This window comes from Phyllobates terribilis, unplaced genomic scaffold, assembly GCF_046119375.1.
Source record: "Phyllobates terribilis strain yellow unplaced genomic scaffold, ASM4611937v1 Scaffold_5__5_contigs__length_657084704, whole genome shotgun sequence".
Classification (NCBI taxonomy): domain Eukaryota; kingdom Metazoa; phylum Chordata; class Amphibia; order Anura; family Dendrobatidae; genus Phyllobates; species Phyllobates terribilis.
The window spans coordinates 452,452,691-452,472,116 of record NW_027362765.1 but is presented as its reverse complement, the minus strand read 5'-3'; the positions used below and the strand labels follow the sequence as shown (position 1 = coordinate 452,472,116).

General features: G+C 45.7%; 1 protein-coding gene across 4 annotated transcripts in view; it reads left to right on the top strand.

Annotated features, from left to right (window-relative positions):
- NT5C2 (5'-nucleotidase, cytosolic II) overlaps positions 1-19,426 on the top strand; it is a 106,488-nt gene that overhangs the window by 51,338 nt on the left and 35,724 nt on the right. For 3 of the 4 annotated variants that reach the window (XM_073685331.1, XM_073685330.1, XM_073685332.1), the window contains 2 exons: positions 13,237-13,354; positions 16,973-17,068. In XM_073685331.1, coding sequence (XP_073541432.1) covers positions 13,237-13,354; positions 16,973-17,068 — 214 coding nt within the window. Of the gene's footprint in view, positions 1-12,146; positions 12,209-13,236; positions 13,355-16,972; positions 17,069-19,426 lie in introns of those variants that run through there. The other variant, XM_073685333.1, reaches the window with a different exon arrangement.

The following is a 19,426-nucleotide window of genomic DNA, read 5'->3' as shown; positions in this document are numbered from 1 at the left end:
CTCTTGAACAGGATTCACACTTTTTTGCGTCTTTGGCTCATTGAGGGCTTCCCAAGTAGGGCATTCCTAATAGTGTAACTGTAAATGTACTTGTCTTTTTCATATTTCGTGTTAGAATGAGTAAATAGAAGTGTGTCCAAGAGATGTGTACACTGAAAACTGCCGACCATCATTGATTTTCATGGGCACCCTATTATGTTCTTTTGTTTTTGTTTTTTGTTTTTTTGCTCCCACAAGGTGACCCTAACACTTGTGCTGTTCCTCACTCTCAAACCTGATTGTGGTGGCATCTAACATCAAGACCCCTATGATCATCCTTATTATTGACACCCAAACTGGTCCACATTTATTAATCCGTTTATGCCAGATGTTCCGTAAAAGTTTTTTTTTTGCACCACAGTCACCAAGAATTGAAAATGTCCTTTTTATATATTAAAAAAAAAAAAGGAAGCATGGGCGGCGCCTTCTGAATGCCCCTAGTTTGCTGAATAAATGTAATAATAATGATAATAAAAAACAAACCTACTTGCCCCCGAACTGATGCTGCACACTGGGGGTATTCATTAGGGATGTTCAGTAGCGGACAACCCCTTTAGCCAGAAATTGTTGGAAATTTTGGTTCAGATCTGCGAGCGTAGATTTAATAAACTTGGTGCATTTCTACATTTCCTAAGCTTAAAAAAATTAGGTCAGAATTGTCTGGAAATGTTGCTTATAGGTAAATGCTTCGCTTTGATGAAATTAAGTCAAGTTGCCATATACCTATCTATACGGCTGCTCCGCATTTTCCATGGTGTCAGTGAGGACATTTTTCCTCTCGGCAAGTGACAAGCGTTGGGCTTCGGGGATGACTCTATTTTGATACTTGTGGATGAAGTTACTTGGATCCACTTAATCTTTTCTAGGTTCACTCCTCTCCAGCATTCAGTACATTAGAGGGATAGTACAGTGGTTGCATTTACAGCAGGGGGATTGAATGGCAGCTTTTGGAAACATTAGAGTCCCTGGACTGAAAACGAGCTGTCAATCAGATGTGTTTACTTGTAAACAATGCCGGCTGCCCTCATGACCATCAACAGCTCGAGCGATCCCATGACCTCTGATTCAGTACACAGCACGGACGAACAATGTTTTCAGAGATCCTTCTATTTAATCTCACTGAATAGAAGTTTTGATAACCAGCTGTGTCATTATCTTTTGTTTTTTCCATTTACGTAGCTCTTGTTACTAGTGTTAGGTGCTCTGATCATCACCTAACCTATGTTATTCTTTTACCTGCTGTTTATATTTTTTGCAAAGGTTTTTCCCAGCCCCATAATAATTTAATTATTGCCGTCGTGTGGGCCAATTTGAGATGCAACTTAGTATATTTTATTGCGGCATTTCTTGCCAAAAGTTTTGTATTGTCACATATGACTACCTTCCAGAATGTACAAAAAGGCTGAGGAGTAAAAACAGCGCAAAAATAGGGTCTTATCTGGTTGATAAGTATCAGCAATCGTATCAATATATACTGACCTGATCCAGTGTTGTAGGGCTACTGCAGATCCACGGGCGACATCACTAAAAAAAAAAAAAAGCATAAAAAACATGGAAAGTTTGTGGTCCATATCCACGCTGCCAGTTGGTGAGGAAACGTCAAACACCAGAGATGATATTAAAATAACAGTTCCTATTTTTTTCCTGCGCGTTTCGAAGTTAAAACCACTTCTTCAGGGAATAAAAAACCATATCGCCATAAAACCATATATGGCTTTTTATCTCCTGAAGAAGTGGGTTACACTTCGAAAAGCATAGAAAAGAATGAAAGGAACCGTTATTTTTATAATGTTTGACTTTTCTTCACCTATTGGCAGTGTGGATGTGGAACACAAACTTTCCATGTTCTTTATCTTCCCAAATAGACGCATTTTGTAAAGAAAAAGCCCAGGTTATTGGATATTCATACAGAGCTTCCGGTGTACCCCATCTGCTGCTTTCCTATCGTCTCTAGAAGGGTCCTGCTTTTTGTGTATCTAAAGAACCCATACTTACTGCACAGGGGGTGCAGACCACCCAGGTCATGCTTCTTTGTAGCCCCTCTGCCTACATAGTGCTCATAGACATTCAGTCATAGACTGTAACTTGCAAGAAGAAGCATTAATTCTTAAGGAGTATCATGCTAATAGTAGGGCATTATCAATATTATTGTCTTTATCCCCTTGTCACATGTGTATCAAGTGTGACACAGTCACTCTGGATCCGGCTGTAGAAGGTCACTGCGCTTGGCATTGCAGATGCCTTCTTGATCTTCTCATCTCTGTAGTGTAGTGATATCCTTCTTTCTTTAGGACCCAGCAGCGGCCTCCTCCTTCTGCTGTTAATTGACACACCCTTTCTTGGTAGTTAAAAACTCTTGTGTCTCTGGAGAGTCGCCAGTGATAGTTCTATGTTCCTCTGTCCATGCCTGCGGTACTAGTAGTCGGCTACATTCTTCTTGGACTTCCCTTGGAGGACAGTTGGCGTTAGCTTGAGAAGACACCAGAGAGATAAGTGTATCCCCTTTGTTTTTGTCTTGTCTTTAGTTACAGTGGGGCCTGTCTAGTGTTCACCCCATACCCTCCCTACCTAGGGCCAAGCTCACAGGACATTCAGGGATTAGGTTTCCTGCTCGGCGATAGGTGCGGAACCGATCCATGTATTATTATTTATCCTATTTAGTATATCAAGGCTGCATTATTCAATATATGTACTTTTTACCTTTTGTGTCTCCCCCATTTCCTCATAGACTATAAGCTTGCGAGCAGGGCCCTCTCTCCTTTCGATATGAGATATGCTTATTCTGTATTGTCTGTATATGTCCCCCCTAAAATTTGTAAAGTGCTGCGGAATATGTTGGCGCTATAAAAATAAAAACTATTATTATTATATAGGGACGATAGGGTAGTCAGGGTGATATTACATCTGCCTAGGGGTCTCCACTCCCCCTTTCCCTAGTTGTTGGGCTCCCTTCTTCCTCTTACCGTCGTTGTACACTTGTTCCTTCCCTCACCTTGCGTGACACCCCTTTTATTCTTTTGGAGATGGCTTAAAAAGAGGATAACATGATGCAGATTTCCTAAATGCCATCTTCTTTAACGCCGGCATAACCGTTGAAGACACTGGATGGTGGCAGCTGGTGCAGGGGAAGTTTAGTATTACATGCTGACCAGGTAGGGCCACCATGGTCAGAGTTGAGATTTGGTAGTGGCTCCCAGCTAAAAGGGGTCTCAACCGGTAACCTTTGCCATATACCATTTAGACGTATCTGCGCTATTGGGCTGTAGGAAGGGGCTGCTTTATATTTAGACGTTGCAGCAATTTTTAACCATTTTACTTGTGGTATTAAATGTACAGAAAGTAATGTATTCAGAAAGAGAATAAGTATATTGTGTTAAAAAATAGTTTGAAATGGATCATTTACCATCAGAAACCAGGGGGTATATGGCTCTGTAGGTTGATCCTTTCCTTCAGGCTGAGCTGAATATATTGGTGCAATCTAGGATTACTGCTCTCTTCTATTCGGTGTCCATTTGGAAAGTCACATTGTTAGTGATAAAAGTGCTTTTGTGGTTTTATCGACTTTTTTTTCCCTTCTTCCTTTTATTGACTGAGAACAGGCTGTTCCAGAGATTATAAACTTACCATGACTTCACTTTGAATAAGATGAAAGAAAATGCGTAAAGAGATTAAATCATTCACAATATAGCAGTGATCTGCCTGTGACGACTGCTCAATGCTTTCCTCTTTCATTTGTTCTGGCCTTTGGCTGTTTAGTCATTTTAGGCCATAAAAATCCTTCTCTGCAGACCAAACAGGATTTGTAAGAGTTTTCTGACGACTGAATTTTTTATAAAAAACACACCGAATGCATTAAATAATAAAATAAAGTTTTAGTCCCCTTACTAATCCCCTGCTGCTCCTATGCCAGTGCTGCCCAAATCACCAACTGGTGTCTGTGCATCCTATATTGGCCAGACGGGCATGTGACCGCTGCTGCCAATCACTTAATAACTAAATAGCAAATATTTTCAAGAGGTTCCGGGAGGCTTTTTGTGCGTGTGTGTGATAAACATACATTTATTATATTTTTTTTTACGGCAAGCACAGGGTGGTGTGTAGCATTGATTGCCCTAAAAAATAAATACTGAAAACCCTAGTGGGAACCCAAGAAGACCCCATAAAAGCCCTAGGAGAACATTTGAATCTATTGTACAAAGGGTGCCACAGTGGAAGCCATGACACAAGTGTAAAAAGGTGCCATACCTCGAATATCTGTTGGCCTAAACTTTATTCAGCTGACCATACCTCCCCATTCTCATGCACGTTGGGTTTGACAGAGGTACATGTGTTTTTTAAATGAGAAGAGGGAAGAAAGCCGCTACCAAATACAAGTTGGCGGCTCCCATCTCCCATGATGGCAAAACCATCTGATGTGGAAATCCAACATGCCCCATCCTTCTTTCTCCAACATAACCTGTCAGATTGGAATAGGGAGTCCCCCTTACACTTAAGATAAGGACTTTTTTTTAGTGTATGAGGACCTCATAATAAAAATCTCCGATCCTGATCAGTCCCGTGCTGCCGGTGAACGAGTGAAACACTTGTTTGCCAACTGATTGGATTGTTTATGGCAACATAAAAATCCTCTTTGACGGCAGAACTGTCCCTCAAGAATATGGGATGTGATGCTGAAAACATGCATGATATGTGGGGACAGAAAAACCATATTAAAAAAAAAACAAAACATAACTTGAGAAAAGCCCAGGACCAAGTTGGCTTGTAAGTTTTTGGTTACTTTCTACGCTAGCGGCTGGGCTTCTACAGAGTGACGCTGGTGGATTTGCTTTTATCTGCTTCACCTTGTCCTGAGTTGGTTTTTGTCCCCACTGCCCCCTTCATGACTATAACTACTTTTTTATTCGGAACTGTTCCTGTTTTCCACCATCGAGTACATCCCGTGCTGTAGCCACAGCTGAAGAATTTGACTCTGTGAAATCGGGGCCAACTAAAAATAATACACTTCTGTGTTTAGTGGACCTCTGCCAGATTTTATACAGCATTTAACTAGGTTGAGTCAAAGCGAAGTATGTAATGTATTTCACAACGGCAGACGGCACATGGATCCTGCAACACCCATCGTGCGACTTCATGACTCGCTAAGTTCATAGCCATTACCCAGCCATTAATCAAGTGCTCCTAAAACAGCACTTCCACTCCAAGATGTCTGACTGCTTATCCGGGAGTGACTTATTAAAAGCGTTTCAGGATGGAGCACTTAGACTTTTTGAATATTGTCCAATGTATTGTCTGATTTAGAATATTACACACTGAGGCTGAAACTACTTGGGTAACATTATGTAGAATGAAGTCAGAAACCGCTTTCCTCTTTCCTTTTTTATGCAAACCACTGTTATTACTCAGAAAAAAATACAGGGTGGTCCAAAAGTAGGTGGACAGAAAGTGTAATAAGGTTATGAAGGGGGACATTTATCAAGCATGGTGTAAAGTGAAACTGGCTCAGCTGCCCTTAGCAACCAATCAGATTCCACTTTTCATTCCTCACAGACTCTTTGGAAAATGAAAGGTGGAACCTGATTGGTTGCTAAGGGCAACTGAGCCAGTTTCACAGATCTAGTTTTCACAGATAGATCTCCCCCAAATCTGTTTTCTTTTCAGATAATTCAGATAACACATAATGGCAAATAACTTAAATACAGATCAAAGAAAATGGATTTTAACAGAGTATTGGAAATCTCAAAATGCTGAAACCGTTAGAGCAAATTGTGTTGAAACATTTGGAACTCAAGCCCCAAAGACAAACCATTTACCGCATTTGTGACAAATTCAATGCCACTGGCTCAATCCTTAATGCTCCAAAAACTGGTTGACCCAAAACAGTCTGTACAGAAGATAAGAAACAACTTGTTGCTGAAACATTTGTTCAGAGTCCAAAAAAGTCCACAGAAGAGCCTCTTTGGAATTGGAAATTTCACGAGCTTCTATCATGGGAATCCTGAAATCTATTGGGTGGAAAACTTATCGTCCACGTCTAATTCATGGTTTATTGGAGGATGATCCAGACAGGCGGCTGCAATTTAGTGTTTGATTAAATCTCCCCCTTCATAACCTTATTAGACTTTCTGTCCACCTACTTTTGGACCACCGTGTGTGTGTGTATATGTATGTATGTATGTATGTATGTGTTCTTATCCAGTTTGACAAGTAGTAGATTCTTCATGAATAAACCTAATTTATAGGGTTTGCTGCCCTGCAAAACACATATTTGATTAGACTGGAAAAAGACACTGGTCTGATATATCACCCATCTGTGATGATCCAGAGGAAGGCAAAAACCAAATAACAGTTTGTTCACACGTTGCGTTTTTGCAGCATTTTTTTAGGCAAATTTTAAAAGTTGCTTTTTACAGTACCAGCAAAAGCAATGAGATTTCAGAAATTCTATCGGAATTAGAAAAATGCAACTTTTTGTTTTTAAATCTGCAGCATGTTAATTTTTACAGTATTTTTTTGACCCATGGATAGCAATAAAAGTGAAAAATGCTGCAAAAAATGCAATCGTTTTTTTGCGGCTTTTTTTTGTGAATAAAGTGACTTTTTTTTCAATAAACATGTTGTGGAGACATGGGGGTCTCCCGTGGGCAAAATATTACTCAGACACACAGGGTTGAGGGTAAAACAGTGTGGCAATACTTTATTGAACCACCATACAGACAATAACATATAGAACAGTCCCAGCAAATACCCAAGATGGTGCAAAATTACAGTCTCAACCTTCCGCTAACTCGCCGGATTAGAGCAGCTGCATCTCCGAGGGGCTTCCAGGGCCAACTACCTCAACCAGTGTCACCTCGATTTGGGCGGGCACCCACAGAGAGGAGGTAGAAGCAAGCTTAGGAAGCTGACAGCCCATTGAGGTACGTGGTCAGGAGACCCGAGGGTGCCAACCTGGCTTCTCCGAAATTCTCCATGGGACCAGGTGACCGGTGCGTCCCAACCTGGCTTTCTCCAAATGTATCCATGGGTTCTGTGATAGTCAATGGAGCAGATCTGTGGTACTCCAGCCAGGACCGTGGTCCCTTAAGCTGGCATCCTGTAGAATTCAAATCCGTTTCCCTCTTGATGAAGCCATGTTGTCCTATAGAGCTGTCATGTACAGTGTTCCTGGCTGTGGTTTTGTAAAAGACGCCGTGATACAGAGGCATATCCCTGTTTTATAATTCTCAGCTGTCCTTTTAGAAATTATCCACAGGTCAGGGGGGAGGTGAGATGAGTTTAACTTGCATTGTTAGAGCATCTACCGTATTTTCAGACTACAAGACGCACTTTTTTCCTCAAATTTTGGAGGAAAGTGGGGGGTGCGTCTTATAGTCCAAACATATGTTCGGCTGTGTGTGGTGGGGAGGCTGGGGGGAAGCGGCAGCGGGGGATGAGCGGGGCACAGGAGGCAGCAGCCGCCTGCTGCAGCCTACACTGTGCCCGCTACTAAAGAAAATGAATATTCACTGCTCCCCACACCCATGGGCGTGGGGAGCAGTCAATATTCATTTTTCCTATCACCCATGACGGCACCTACAACGAAAGAGGGGATCCGCCCTTCCAGGACAGGAAACCTACAGAATAAAAGGGCGGCGCCTCTCCACCTCAGTTGGTTTCCTGTCCTTGAGGGGGAATCTTGTTAAAACGGCGACCGAAGAAAGAAGAGAAGATTATTCCCAGACCTGGGCCGGTCGGTTTCCAAGTCGGACGGGCGCGAGCAGCAGCCGCACCATTACCTTATGGTGGCCTGGCAGCCGCGCATCCCGGTTGCGCAGGACGCTATCCAGGAAATCGCGCCCTAAGAAGCACGCCGGTGAAAAAAGAAATAGCGGAGACCCATGTCTTCTAACATGTTTCCGGCTACTGTTTGTACCAGCCTGCGGCCCTGATGACGAGTTTACCGGAGGATCCTTGATGTGAGAACCTTAGACAGGCTTATGACTGAGCGGCGCCCCTGCCTGGGGTCGGCAGCTCCAGCTCCATGAATCAGTGGAAAAGCTGCTGTGGAACTGCGCCCCTGTCTGGGGTCAGCAGCTCCAGCTCTGCACATCAATGGGAGCACCTGTTGAGCTGCGCCCCTACCTGGGGTCGGCAGCTCCAGCTTTGATCGGCGCACTATTGGAGACGCCCCTGCCTGGGATTGACCACCTCAGTATTGCTGAGGCATGGCTGGATGGAGAGGAACAGGCCTGTGACTTGGTCTAGCTGGTGGTGAGTGATCTTTGTGAATGTTTACCTTGTTTATGGGGCCCTTTCCTTGTTATGGTTACTAGGAAAGGCTGAAGGATGTTAGCGCAAAACTCAAAAATGTGTGTGTGTGTGTTCCCTCTGTAAGACCCCATCTGGGCCAAGGGCCTCGTGCTTTAAATTTGGCTTCAGGACGGAAGCTGGACCTTAGACCTCTAGGCTAAAGTTAGCCACATGTCTGGGCCACATAGAGCCTCATGATTGGCCTTCAGAATTTACCACAAAAATGAGCCTCTAGCTGCTCAGTAAATGTTAAAGTAACACGCAGAGGTTTTTACTGTTGTCCTCCAGTCTGTTTACTCCATCCATAGGACGGCACATGGTGTTAATACAGCACATGGTCTCTGTGAAGGTCTGCTGTCCAGCTGCGTCTCATCAGTTGGCTCCTTCGGGTGGGGCTAGTCTGACAATTGAGATTTACCACCCAAAGGAAAGGTTTGTCCTTCATTCAGATGGATTACTCTTTTAAATAAAAATCTGAGCGCAGTGCCTCACAGTGCCTTATAAAGCCTCTTTGCGCTTGAGCACATGATAGCGCTTTATATCACATCATAGTGCCTCACAGCGCCTCTGGGCACATCATAGCGCTTCATAGCACATCTTAGTGCATAGTGCCTCATAGCATAGCGCTTTATAGCACATCATAGTGCCTCACAGCGCCTCATGGCACATCATAGTGCGTCATAGCATAGCTCTTCATAGCACATCATAGTGCGTCATGGCACATCATAGCATAGTGCGTCATAGCATAGCGCTTCATAGCACATCATAGTGCCTCATGGCACATCATAGCATAGTGCCTCATAGCATAGCGCTTCATAGCACATCATAGCATAGTGCCTCATAGCATAGTGCTTTATAGCACATAGTGCCTTGTGGCACCTCATGGCACATCATAGCGCCTCATGGCACGTCGTAGCATAGCGCCTCATGGCACGTCGTAGCATAGCGCCTCATGGCGCGTCGTAGCATAGCGCCTCATGGCGCGTCGTAGCATAGCGCCTCATGGCGCGTCGTAGCATAGCGCCTCATGGCGCGTCGTAGCATAGCGCCTCATGGCGCGTCGTAGCATAGCGCCTCAAGGCGCGTCGTAGCTTAGCGCCTCAAGGCGCGTCGTAGCATAGCGCCTCATGGCGCGTCGTAGCATAGCGCCTCATGGCGCGTCGTAGCATAGCGCCTCATGGCGCGTCGTAGCATAGCGCCTCATGGCGCGTCATAGCATAGCGCTTCATAGCACATCATAGTGCCTCATGGCACATCATAGCATAGTGCTTTATAGCACATCATAGCGCCTCATGGCACATCATAGTGCGTCATAGCGTAGCGCCTCATGGCACATCATAGCATAGCGCCTCATGGCACATCATAGCATAGCGCCTCATGGCACATCATGGCATAGCGCCTCATGGCACATCATAGCATAGCCCCTCATGGCACATCATAGCAAAGCGCCTCATGGCACATCAAAGCATAGCGCCTCATGGCACAGCGCTTCATGTCACTTAATAGTGCCTCATGGCACATCACAGTGCCTCATGGCACCGCGCTTCATAGCACATAATAGTGCCTCATGGCGCTTCATAGCGCCTCATGGCACAGCGCTTCACAGTGCCTCATAGCACATTATAGTGCCTCATAGCACATTATAGTGCGTCATAGCGCTTCACAGTGCCTCATAGCACATTATAGTGCGTCATAGCGCTTCACAGTGCCTCTTGGTGCTTCAGGGTGCCCCTGTGCCTTGCAGTGCTTTATAGGGTGTCTGTGCCTTGTAGCGCCCCTGTGCCTCATAGTCCTTCTTTGTAAAGGTACTGGTTCCACAACCAAGTTATGTCTGACAAAACCAAGTTCAGCGACTGTAAACTGTTCATGGCAAGCTTACTGAATTCAGGAGGAAAAATATCCTAGCCTCTATTTTGAGACAGAGGGTGGCAGTATTCCTGGCTGGTGCTCAGCTGGCTCGGTAGAATGCTGGTTGGAGGCAGGTGACCATAAGAGCTCTTCCTTAGTTTTGCAGGTTAATAATAAACCTTGTAGGGTTTCACTCTTAAAGGTAGGAGGCATCATGTAGTGCTCATAAAGCCATTGTGGGTTTGGTCCAATCGAGCGCAGTTTTATTGCTTTTTACAGGTTGCACAGAAGTCATAAACATTAATATTTCTGGTCTTGTCCAAGCTCTGACTAAATAGGACAGACCCTGACTACTCATATACAGCTCAACTAACCCAGCTTGATCAAACAAAACAATATTTATCCAGAGCAACCACTGATACTTGTGGAGTCTGGCCTGTGTCTCTGATTAGCTCCAAGACGCATACAGTCTGCTCTGCTTTCCAGCAGTCTGACTAAGGTGAATGCCTAGCCTGCTCTGGTGCTTAGCTCTCCAGGTGCCCTAATCAAGACCTGTAAAGGTATTATTTAATCCAGTCCTACCTGGGTTTTCTACAACCCGAAGGGGCTGCACAGATTCCTGAGAGTTAGATCATTGGAAATGGACTCTATAAGACCTGCTAGTAAATCTGCAATTCCAGATTGCTATATAGTAGTATAGGCGTTTAAGGAGGTATACAATCAGGTTCCAATTCACATGAAACATCAAATTTCCTGAGAATAGTTCTTGGCGTAAAATAAGGATTTAGGCTTTCAGTTTGTGTCCTTCCATTCAGATGTTAATGAGCCTTAAGGCTTTATGGAGAATTATAGTAGTTAGGACAACTCTCATATCGAAGGAAGAGGCATTGACAATAGCTTACCTCAACTATTTCGGGATTATGGGCAGATCCATCGAGCGCTGCAGAACTCACTGGGCAGTGAGTAAGAGTTGTGGTCTCCCAAGGTAGAATAAGGAGTCCTGCTATATGTCAAAACTAATAAGCAGTCGGGTCACAACTCTGAATAGGGCAATTGCTGTTAATAACTCTAATCTCCTACATTCCAGTAGTAGCATGATCATGGGTACACACCCGTGGGCTCCTCTGAAGACCCGGTTCCTCTAACCTATCTATGTATGGTCACGATGTAAATGTCTTGTCATACAGCAGAGTAGCTTTATCTTACGTAAACCATTATGGAGGAACTCTGCCAAGATCCCTAATGACACATATGTCTAATCCATTCAGATGGCGAAGTCTCACCTTTTATCTTTAACAGCACCTGATATAAATAGGAAGAGAATTGCAAGTGGACCTTTTTAGCCGTAGACTACTGGAACAGTGTCCAATCTGCATTGAATAAGCAAGGAATGTGAAAATCCTAGAAAATGGGTTGGTTCCGGAGCTACCCTATCTTCCGAAGATGGCTTCCAATTTTTTTTATAGAAGTCAGGAAATTGTGCACCCTCTTTCTGTGCTAATCCAGGAATCCATGGCAGAACAATAAGAAAGCGGATGTCCCCATCAAGCATTATGTAAGGTTGCGATTCAGTCTTCACCTTGCACCTTCTATAGACACTATAGGCTTGATCTGGGATCTTCTGCTGTCCTTTCCTTTAGGAAAACTGTCCTACAGGCTGTGGTCCCACCCTAACTTTAGAATTTTTTCTCTGTAAATCTCTCGTTGTAGGTGCTGTCATGGGTGATAGGAAAACACTAAATTACTTACCGGTAATGTGATTTTCCTGAGCCCATGACAGCACCCTTATATTCCCTCCCATCACTGGTAGAAGTTGATCACTTCATTTCCTTCATGGTGTTTGATTCACGTGGTTTGTAGAAGGAAAAATCATGGGATATATAACTATTAAGTAGTGTCCTCTCATGCTCTGTAAACAACTGAGGTGGTGGAGAGGCGCCGCCCTTTTATTCTGTAGGTTTCCTGTCCTGGAAGGGCGGATCCCCTCTCTCGTTGTAGGTGCTGTCATGGGCTCAGGAAAATCACATTACCGGTAAGTAATTTAGCGTTTCCTTAATAGCCGGCACACTGTGCCTGCAGTGTGGCTCCTGGTAAGTATGACACCCTTCATCCCAGTATGTATGGCCCTCCTCATACTGGTATGCTTGGCACCCCCTGTTACCCGTCGCGCTGCACAGAAAAAAAACCAAAACAATTATACTCTCCTCCTGTCTCCTCCAGCGCTGTGTCCCGCTCTGTGTTGGAATTGTCACTGCTCCCCACACCGGGACTTCGTGCGTGGGGAGCAGTGACCATTCATTCTCCCTAATAGCGCCCACACTGTAGTTGCAGCGTGGCTCCTGCTGCGCTCGGCAGTCAGCGTGTCCTCTATTAAAGCCCATGAATATTCACCACATCCATTTGATAAATGTTTCAGAAAATGTCATAGTTTTACTGCTGTTACAGTAAAGAAGCTTAGACAAGGGGCATGGTGAGCCGCTGCTCCAATCTATATGCTCTCCCAAAGCGGAGGAGCATAGAGAAGCTGAAGCTGGCCAGGAACAAGCCATCCATCCAACTTCAGAGCGGCGCTTACAAGCTCTATAGCAAAGAGCTTCTGAGCACTGTGCTCTCTGCCAGCCACTGCTGTTGGACTGCAGAGGTGGACGGTAACTTGGGCAACGAGCAATACACAATTCATTTTAAAATGCCTCCTTTCTTGAGAATGGAGCACATTAAGGAGAACATTAAGGAATAAATGGCAAAATTGCTTCTTTTCACAAGCCCTTTGCATTTTTAACAATTTGTGATGCAGTCCTGCAGATCTCTGATTCCAGGTGCCCCGGGAATACAGTTTGGGGTGATGGGATTAACAACAATTGCAGTCTGGCATGATGACTTTTCATCTTTTGGGTTGATTCAGACAGTATGATTTTAGAACATGTTAACTCACTTTGATTTTACTTTTCTCCCTACCTTCCCTGCTCTATTATATGCTGGATTGGTCTTAGTGACTGAGGCTGCAACTGGATGAAACCATCTGAAATGTAGCTGAAATCTCTTATTTCTATGTCTTCTCAGTATACAAGTCTCCAGAGTATGAATCTCTCGGCTTCGACCTCACTGTGGAAAGACTGGTGTCTATTGGCTATCCACAGGAGCTACTGAGTTTTGTGTATGACCCAACATTTCCTACCAGGTGAGAATCTGTCTGTCTGTCTGTCTTACAGTGGGTATAAAAAGTCTACACACCCCTGTTAAAATGTTTGTTTTCTCGACATGTTAAAAGAATCTCACCTATAATCTGTACAATTCCATTGAAAATTAAACTGAAATCTTTTCGGGTGGAAAGAACTAAAATAATATAATATAGTTGCATAAGTATGTGACGCGCCCCCTGGGCCATATTCTTTAGGGGGAATATCCGGAGCCGGATCAGATGGGAGTTGTAGTCTTCCGAGTGGCTGTGACCCGGTCCGTGCCCAGGGTGTCACTCAGTTGTATGTGGCAGTCCTACAGATGTTAATAAGTTCTTAATGTCGACTACGCCACCCGTTGTATTGCGGTCACTATGGCCGCCGCTGCAGCAGGGTCCGCTGAGGCTGATGGTGTAGGTGCAGCTTTTGATGGTATAACCCCCAACGGGTGGGGTATAGCCTCAGGGGGTCAGGTGCAGAGGATGGGGGTTGTGGTGGTGCAGCATAGATGTTAAAGGAAGACAGAGTCGGGTTATGCAGTTAAGGGTATTTACTCACTGCTGATGTTCCGGTCACTCCAGCTTCAAGTGACCTCCCGAGCCGTGCTGCATCCACCAGGTCCTGGATCCAGCCAACCCCCAAGCGAGTCCGGAGCGTGACCCTGAGCTCTCCTTCTGTCCTTTCTCTGGCCGTCCCCACTAGTGATCCACCCAGGTCCAGCTCCCTCGGGCCTTCTGTTGGGAGACCCTTGGCCTTGGGTTCCCTGACCCTCCACGTGGTATGCCTTCGGGGTGGATGTGGTGGGTGGCCGTGGCAGACGCTGCCCACGGCCTCCGGTCTCTGGCTGGGGTGTGTTTTTGCCCCCACCAGCTTGGGTTCCGGTACCCTGATGCCGACTCTTCACCCGTGGATTGGATTTGGGGTCTCAGAGTCCTCTCTTCTGTTTCCCCCTCTGGGTCTCTCTTGCTTTCTCCTCTCTCTCTCTCTGGGGCTGCTCTGCTCCTCTGCTTCTTACTCTGACAGACTGACTGACCCTGTTCTTTGATGGTGCCCACCTTATATACACCCTCTATGTGTGAGCTCAGGTGACCAGCACCCAATGAGCTCCTATCTTTACCCAGGCTGCTCCCCCTATCTGCCCCTACACTACTTGGGATGTACCACCCCCCTCCCACTCCAGCCAGGAACAGACTCGGTCGTACCTGCACATTTCTAAGTGGGAGTACCGTCGGTCTGTTCCCCGGAAATGGGATGTGTGTAGTGCATGCAGCCTACCGAGCTCAGTTCCACACTCCATCCTTACCCGGGAGTGGAATATCACACCTCTGGGTTGAGGTGCAATACCCCTGTAGCAGCCGAATCCTCAGGGTGCTACATATGCGCACCCTTAAACTAATACTTTATCCTTAGAGCTTATGACAGTATTCAATCTTTTTGGGTAGGAGTCTATAGGCATGGCACATATAGACTTAACAATCTTTACCCAATCTTCCTTACAGTAGCTCCAAATCTGTCAGATTGTGAGAGCATTTCCTGTGTGCAGCGCCCTCTTCAGGTCACCTACAGAGATAATCAATTGGCTACAGGTCTGAGATGTGGCTGGGCCTTTCCAAAACTTTGATGTTCTTCTGCCTAAGCCATTCTTTTGTTGATTTGGAGGTATACTTAGGGTCGTTGTCCTGCTGAAATGTGAAATTCATCTTCAGCTTTTTAGCAGAGGCCTGAAGATTTTATTGCATAAATAACTGATATTTGGAACTATTCATAGTTCCATCTGCCTTGACAATAGCCCCAGTTCCAGCTGCCTCTAAACTTCCCAAAGCATTATTGTCTCCCACAGTCTGTCTCCCACAGTCTGTCTCCCACAGTCTGTCTCCCACAGTCTGTCTCCCACAGTCTGTCTCCCACAGTCTGTCTCCCACAGTCTGTCTCCCACAGTCTGTCTCCCACAGTCTGTCTCCCACAGTCTGTCTCCCACAGTCTGTCTCCCACAGTCTGTCTCCCACAGTCTGTCTCCCACAGTCTGTCTCCCACAGTCGCATAGTATTTATATATTGCAGTATTACTTGCAAACTAATCATTTGCTGCCCCCAATCTTGTACTGGCTGGGCACTAAGGGTGCACAGCAGGTGCAATATTTGGCACATAGTGTGCCAACGACACACCTTTTCAATGCTATTTCGCTACTTCAAGGTTCAGCCCCTTCCAGGAAGAGTTACCTGTGAGCAGGCCTGCCACCAGGAATTTCAGGGCCCCATACTAGCAAAATTTCCGGGCCCCCTTGAGACTCTGCCCAGGCTCCGCCGCCACCCCTTAAACCTTCCACAGTCCCATCACTCACTCTTGGAAAAACCCCACTTCTGCACCACATCCCCACCAATCACACATTAACAGTTCCCATTGAACACCACATCACATTCATAGCCAGCAGCTTTTGTTTAGGGCTAAAAGATTTTTTAAGCTGCCGCCACAACAAGGTAGTCTCTTTTGGCTGGGCCCTACTCTAGAATGGGATCCCTGTAAATCTCATTGCCCCCTGAAATGAGTGGCGCAGTTGATTCAGCATGTGATTCTAAGGGCCAGCTCACACAGCAGATTTTCAAGACGAACTTTGGTGCAGACAGGCTATGGCTAAAACCCGCTGTTCCGCATCCTCATCACTATCTCCCATAGAGATGAATGGGAGATATGAAGGAAGCGGCCAACATGGATATTGAGGAGAATGTCGGCGTGGCTGTCAGCGCAAAACTTCTGCTTGAAGATCCTCCATGTAAACTGGCCCTAATAATTATCCCATATGTTGTGTATAGGGGATAAGTATTGGGTTACTAGAATGGCCCCTTTAAGACTGTACCTTTATTGAAAGGCAGACAGGCAACAGTCAGTAGGGTTGAACTTAGTAGTTTGCATGCAGCAGACAGAGACGGCCTCCAAATTCACACATGGGGGGGGCCACAAGAAGCGTTACGGGTTTGGCCAGCGGGTGGGTGAATGGAAGGTTGGACAGGTGAGTGAGTGAGCGCATGCACCTCATCACTTTTGGGCCCTCAACTCCTGCATATGTGCCACAAGGACCCGGGGCGTGTATGATGTCAGCCGCGGCCGGCCCCCTCTGTTGCGGCCATACAGTGTAAGTAGCTGAGGTCGTGAGTGACTGGGGCCCTGGGGCTTTATAAAGCCAAGTAATTAGCCCGGGCCCCAGCATGTCATGCCGTCTGCCGGGCCATTTTTATACAGTGTGCTGTGCAGCGTTTCTCACACAGTCCGCTGTGCAGCGTTTCTCACACAGTCCGCTGTGCAGCGTTTCTCACACAGTCCGGGCCTCCCCTTTTTGCTTCTGCTCACCGGGCCCCATACACCAGTAATGCCCTGATGGCTGCCCTGCCTGTGAGCGTCTCTTCACCATACAATGTGCACACTGTGCTACAGTCCTGTCTAGGTCTCTGTTCCCTTGACAGCCTCGGGGTCTGTTTCTCTCTCGTACTTTTTTTTTTCTCCTTCTTTCTCCCCCTCACTTTATTTTTTACCTATATTGTGCACATACATACAGATTTGCTTGCATGTGTCTACTTGAAGCTGAGGTTTCTATTTCGTGAATTTATTTGCATTTATCTCCCCAGGGGTTTGGTGTTTGATACAACATATGGAAATCTCCTGAAAGTGGATGCCTACGGCAATATCCTTGTTTGTGCTCATGGCTTTAATTTCATGAGGGGGTAAGTACGGTCAGGTTATCACGTATTCATGATATATCGCATCGCTTCACCCTGTTCAATTTCATAATACTTCATTGTTCTCAATTATCCATTGTCTGTTTTAATGGGTGTAGATGAACAGGGAGATGGCTTAATAACAAAAGTGATAGTTATTGATTTGTTCACATTACTCAGCTAAGTAAGTTCTGTAGGTAGAAACAGAACAGGAATTTGAGGTCTGTGTAGGAGGCGCTCGGCACCCCTGGTGTAACGTCCGAGGACTGGAGAATGTGATGTTACTGCGTAAGATGTTCTTTCAAGAGTCTGACTACTTTGTTTCATATGTTTCGCTTGAAAACCCCCTTCCAGAGAGGAAGGCTGCTACATATGATCTGCAGCAGCGCTGCTGATATCAGTGATGGGGGTTGTGTTATCAACGCGTGATTTATTTATTTTTTTACAGGTCTTCTCTTTTACTTAAAAATGTACATAAAAAAAGCCTTTTTAGTGTCCACATATTATTCCATTATTTTTTTCATTCTTTATTTTACTTTATTTTTTTTTTTTTTTAAATGTTTTGCCTTTTTTTTTTTTTTACTATCAATCAGCCCCAAACTGTAATATAGTTTTACAATTTGCCCCATATAGTAATTCTGGCCTCCATCCTGTAATAATGTCCCTCATCATGTAATACTGTCACCAATCCTGTAATAATGTCTCTCGCACTGTAATAATTTCCGTCAACCTGTAATAATGTCCCCAATCTTAAAATAATATCCCTTGTCCTGTAATAATGTCCCTAAGCCTGTAATAATGCCCCCTGTCCTGTAGTAATGTCCCCATCCTGGTTCCATCTTATAAAAATGGCCCCATCTTATAGAAATATATAGTACTAGATGGTGGCCCGATTCTAACGCATCGGGTATTCTAGAATAGGTATGCGGCCGACCGGGCGCAATCAGCAGAGCTGTGTTTAAATTTGGCGCCAAATTTTTGGTTATTCGTGACCGATAACCGTGACCAATGAGCAGACCGATGTTTAAATTTGCCGCCCATATCGCTGATTGGTCGCGTCTGCCGTCTGTGACCAATCAGCACAGCGGTGTTTAAATGTTTCTGCAAGATCGGTGATTGGTCGCGTCCGCTATTTAAATGTGGCGCCCAAATCGGTGATTGGTCGCGGGCAGCGTCCGCGACCAATCAGCACAACAGTGTTTAAATGTGGCGCCCAAATCGGTGATTGGTCGCGGGCAGCGTCCGCGACCAATCAGCACAGCAGTGTTTATATGTGGCGCCCAAATCGGTGATTGGTCGCGGGCAGCGTCCGCGACCAATCAGCACAGCGGTATTTAAGTTTTGCGGCAAGATCAGTGATTGGTCGCGGCCGGAGATCGCGACCAATCACCGATTTGCGCGCCACATTTAAATAGCGGCCGCGACCAATCACCGATCTTGCAGAAACATTTAAACACCGCTGTGCTGATTGGTCGCGGGCGCTATTTAAATGTGGCGCCCAAATCGGTGATTGGTCGCGGGCAGCAATCAGCACAGCGGTGTTTAACTTTTGCGGCAAGATCGGTGATTGGTCGCGGCCGAAGACCGCGACCAATCATCGAATCGTATTGGTGAGGACCGGGGAGCACCACTGCCTGTGCGGCTCCTTCCGCTGCGAGAACCCGGGACATGAGCGGGCGCTCGCAGCAGAAGTATCCCGACCCGCAGCGCCGCTTCCCGGTCCTCCCTTCCACATGGAGGTCAGCGGCACCGGCGGTCGAGGTCCTTCTGCTGCTACCGCGCCGGTCATCTCCCGGCTGCATCTCCGTCCCGCAGATGAGCTGCTAACGGCCGCCATCTTTTTTCAGAAATCCCGCGGCGCTGATTGGCTGCTGCCGGACTTGTACTCACATGGCATAACAATCTTATGTGCGCCCTGGCAGACTCTGTGCCAACATTGCTGGAATGGCGCCGGTGCAGAAGGTGAGTATCTATTCTTATTTTACTCTAGGGGTATATAGTGTTTAATAAGGGATTGTCCAAGTAGTGGACAACTCCTCCTTTTAAACCATGTAATCTGCGGTTTCAATATCCCACTTTGACTATCTGTATGTGGAACTAGCAGTGTTTTATTCTGATGTAGTACATGAACTGTCCTAAGCCTACATAATAAAGAGCAATGTGGGGTGACCGCCAGGCTTCAGATGTGCCTCTTGTTCGTATCCCACCTATCATGAGTGAGACCCCCGACACCAAGTCTCTGCCTGGTCCTTTTTTGGGTAACATAAGAGGCATTTAGAAAGGGGGTGTCTGATTAAAACACACAGCTTTCAGATGTCTGCTTCTCATGCATGACCATTAAAGGGAACCTGTCAGAAACTTTTA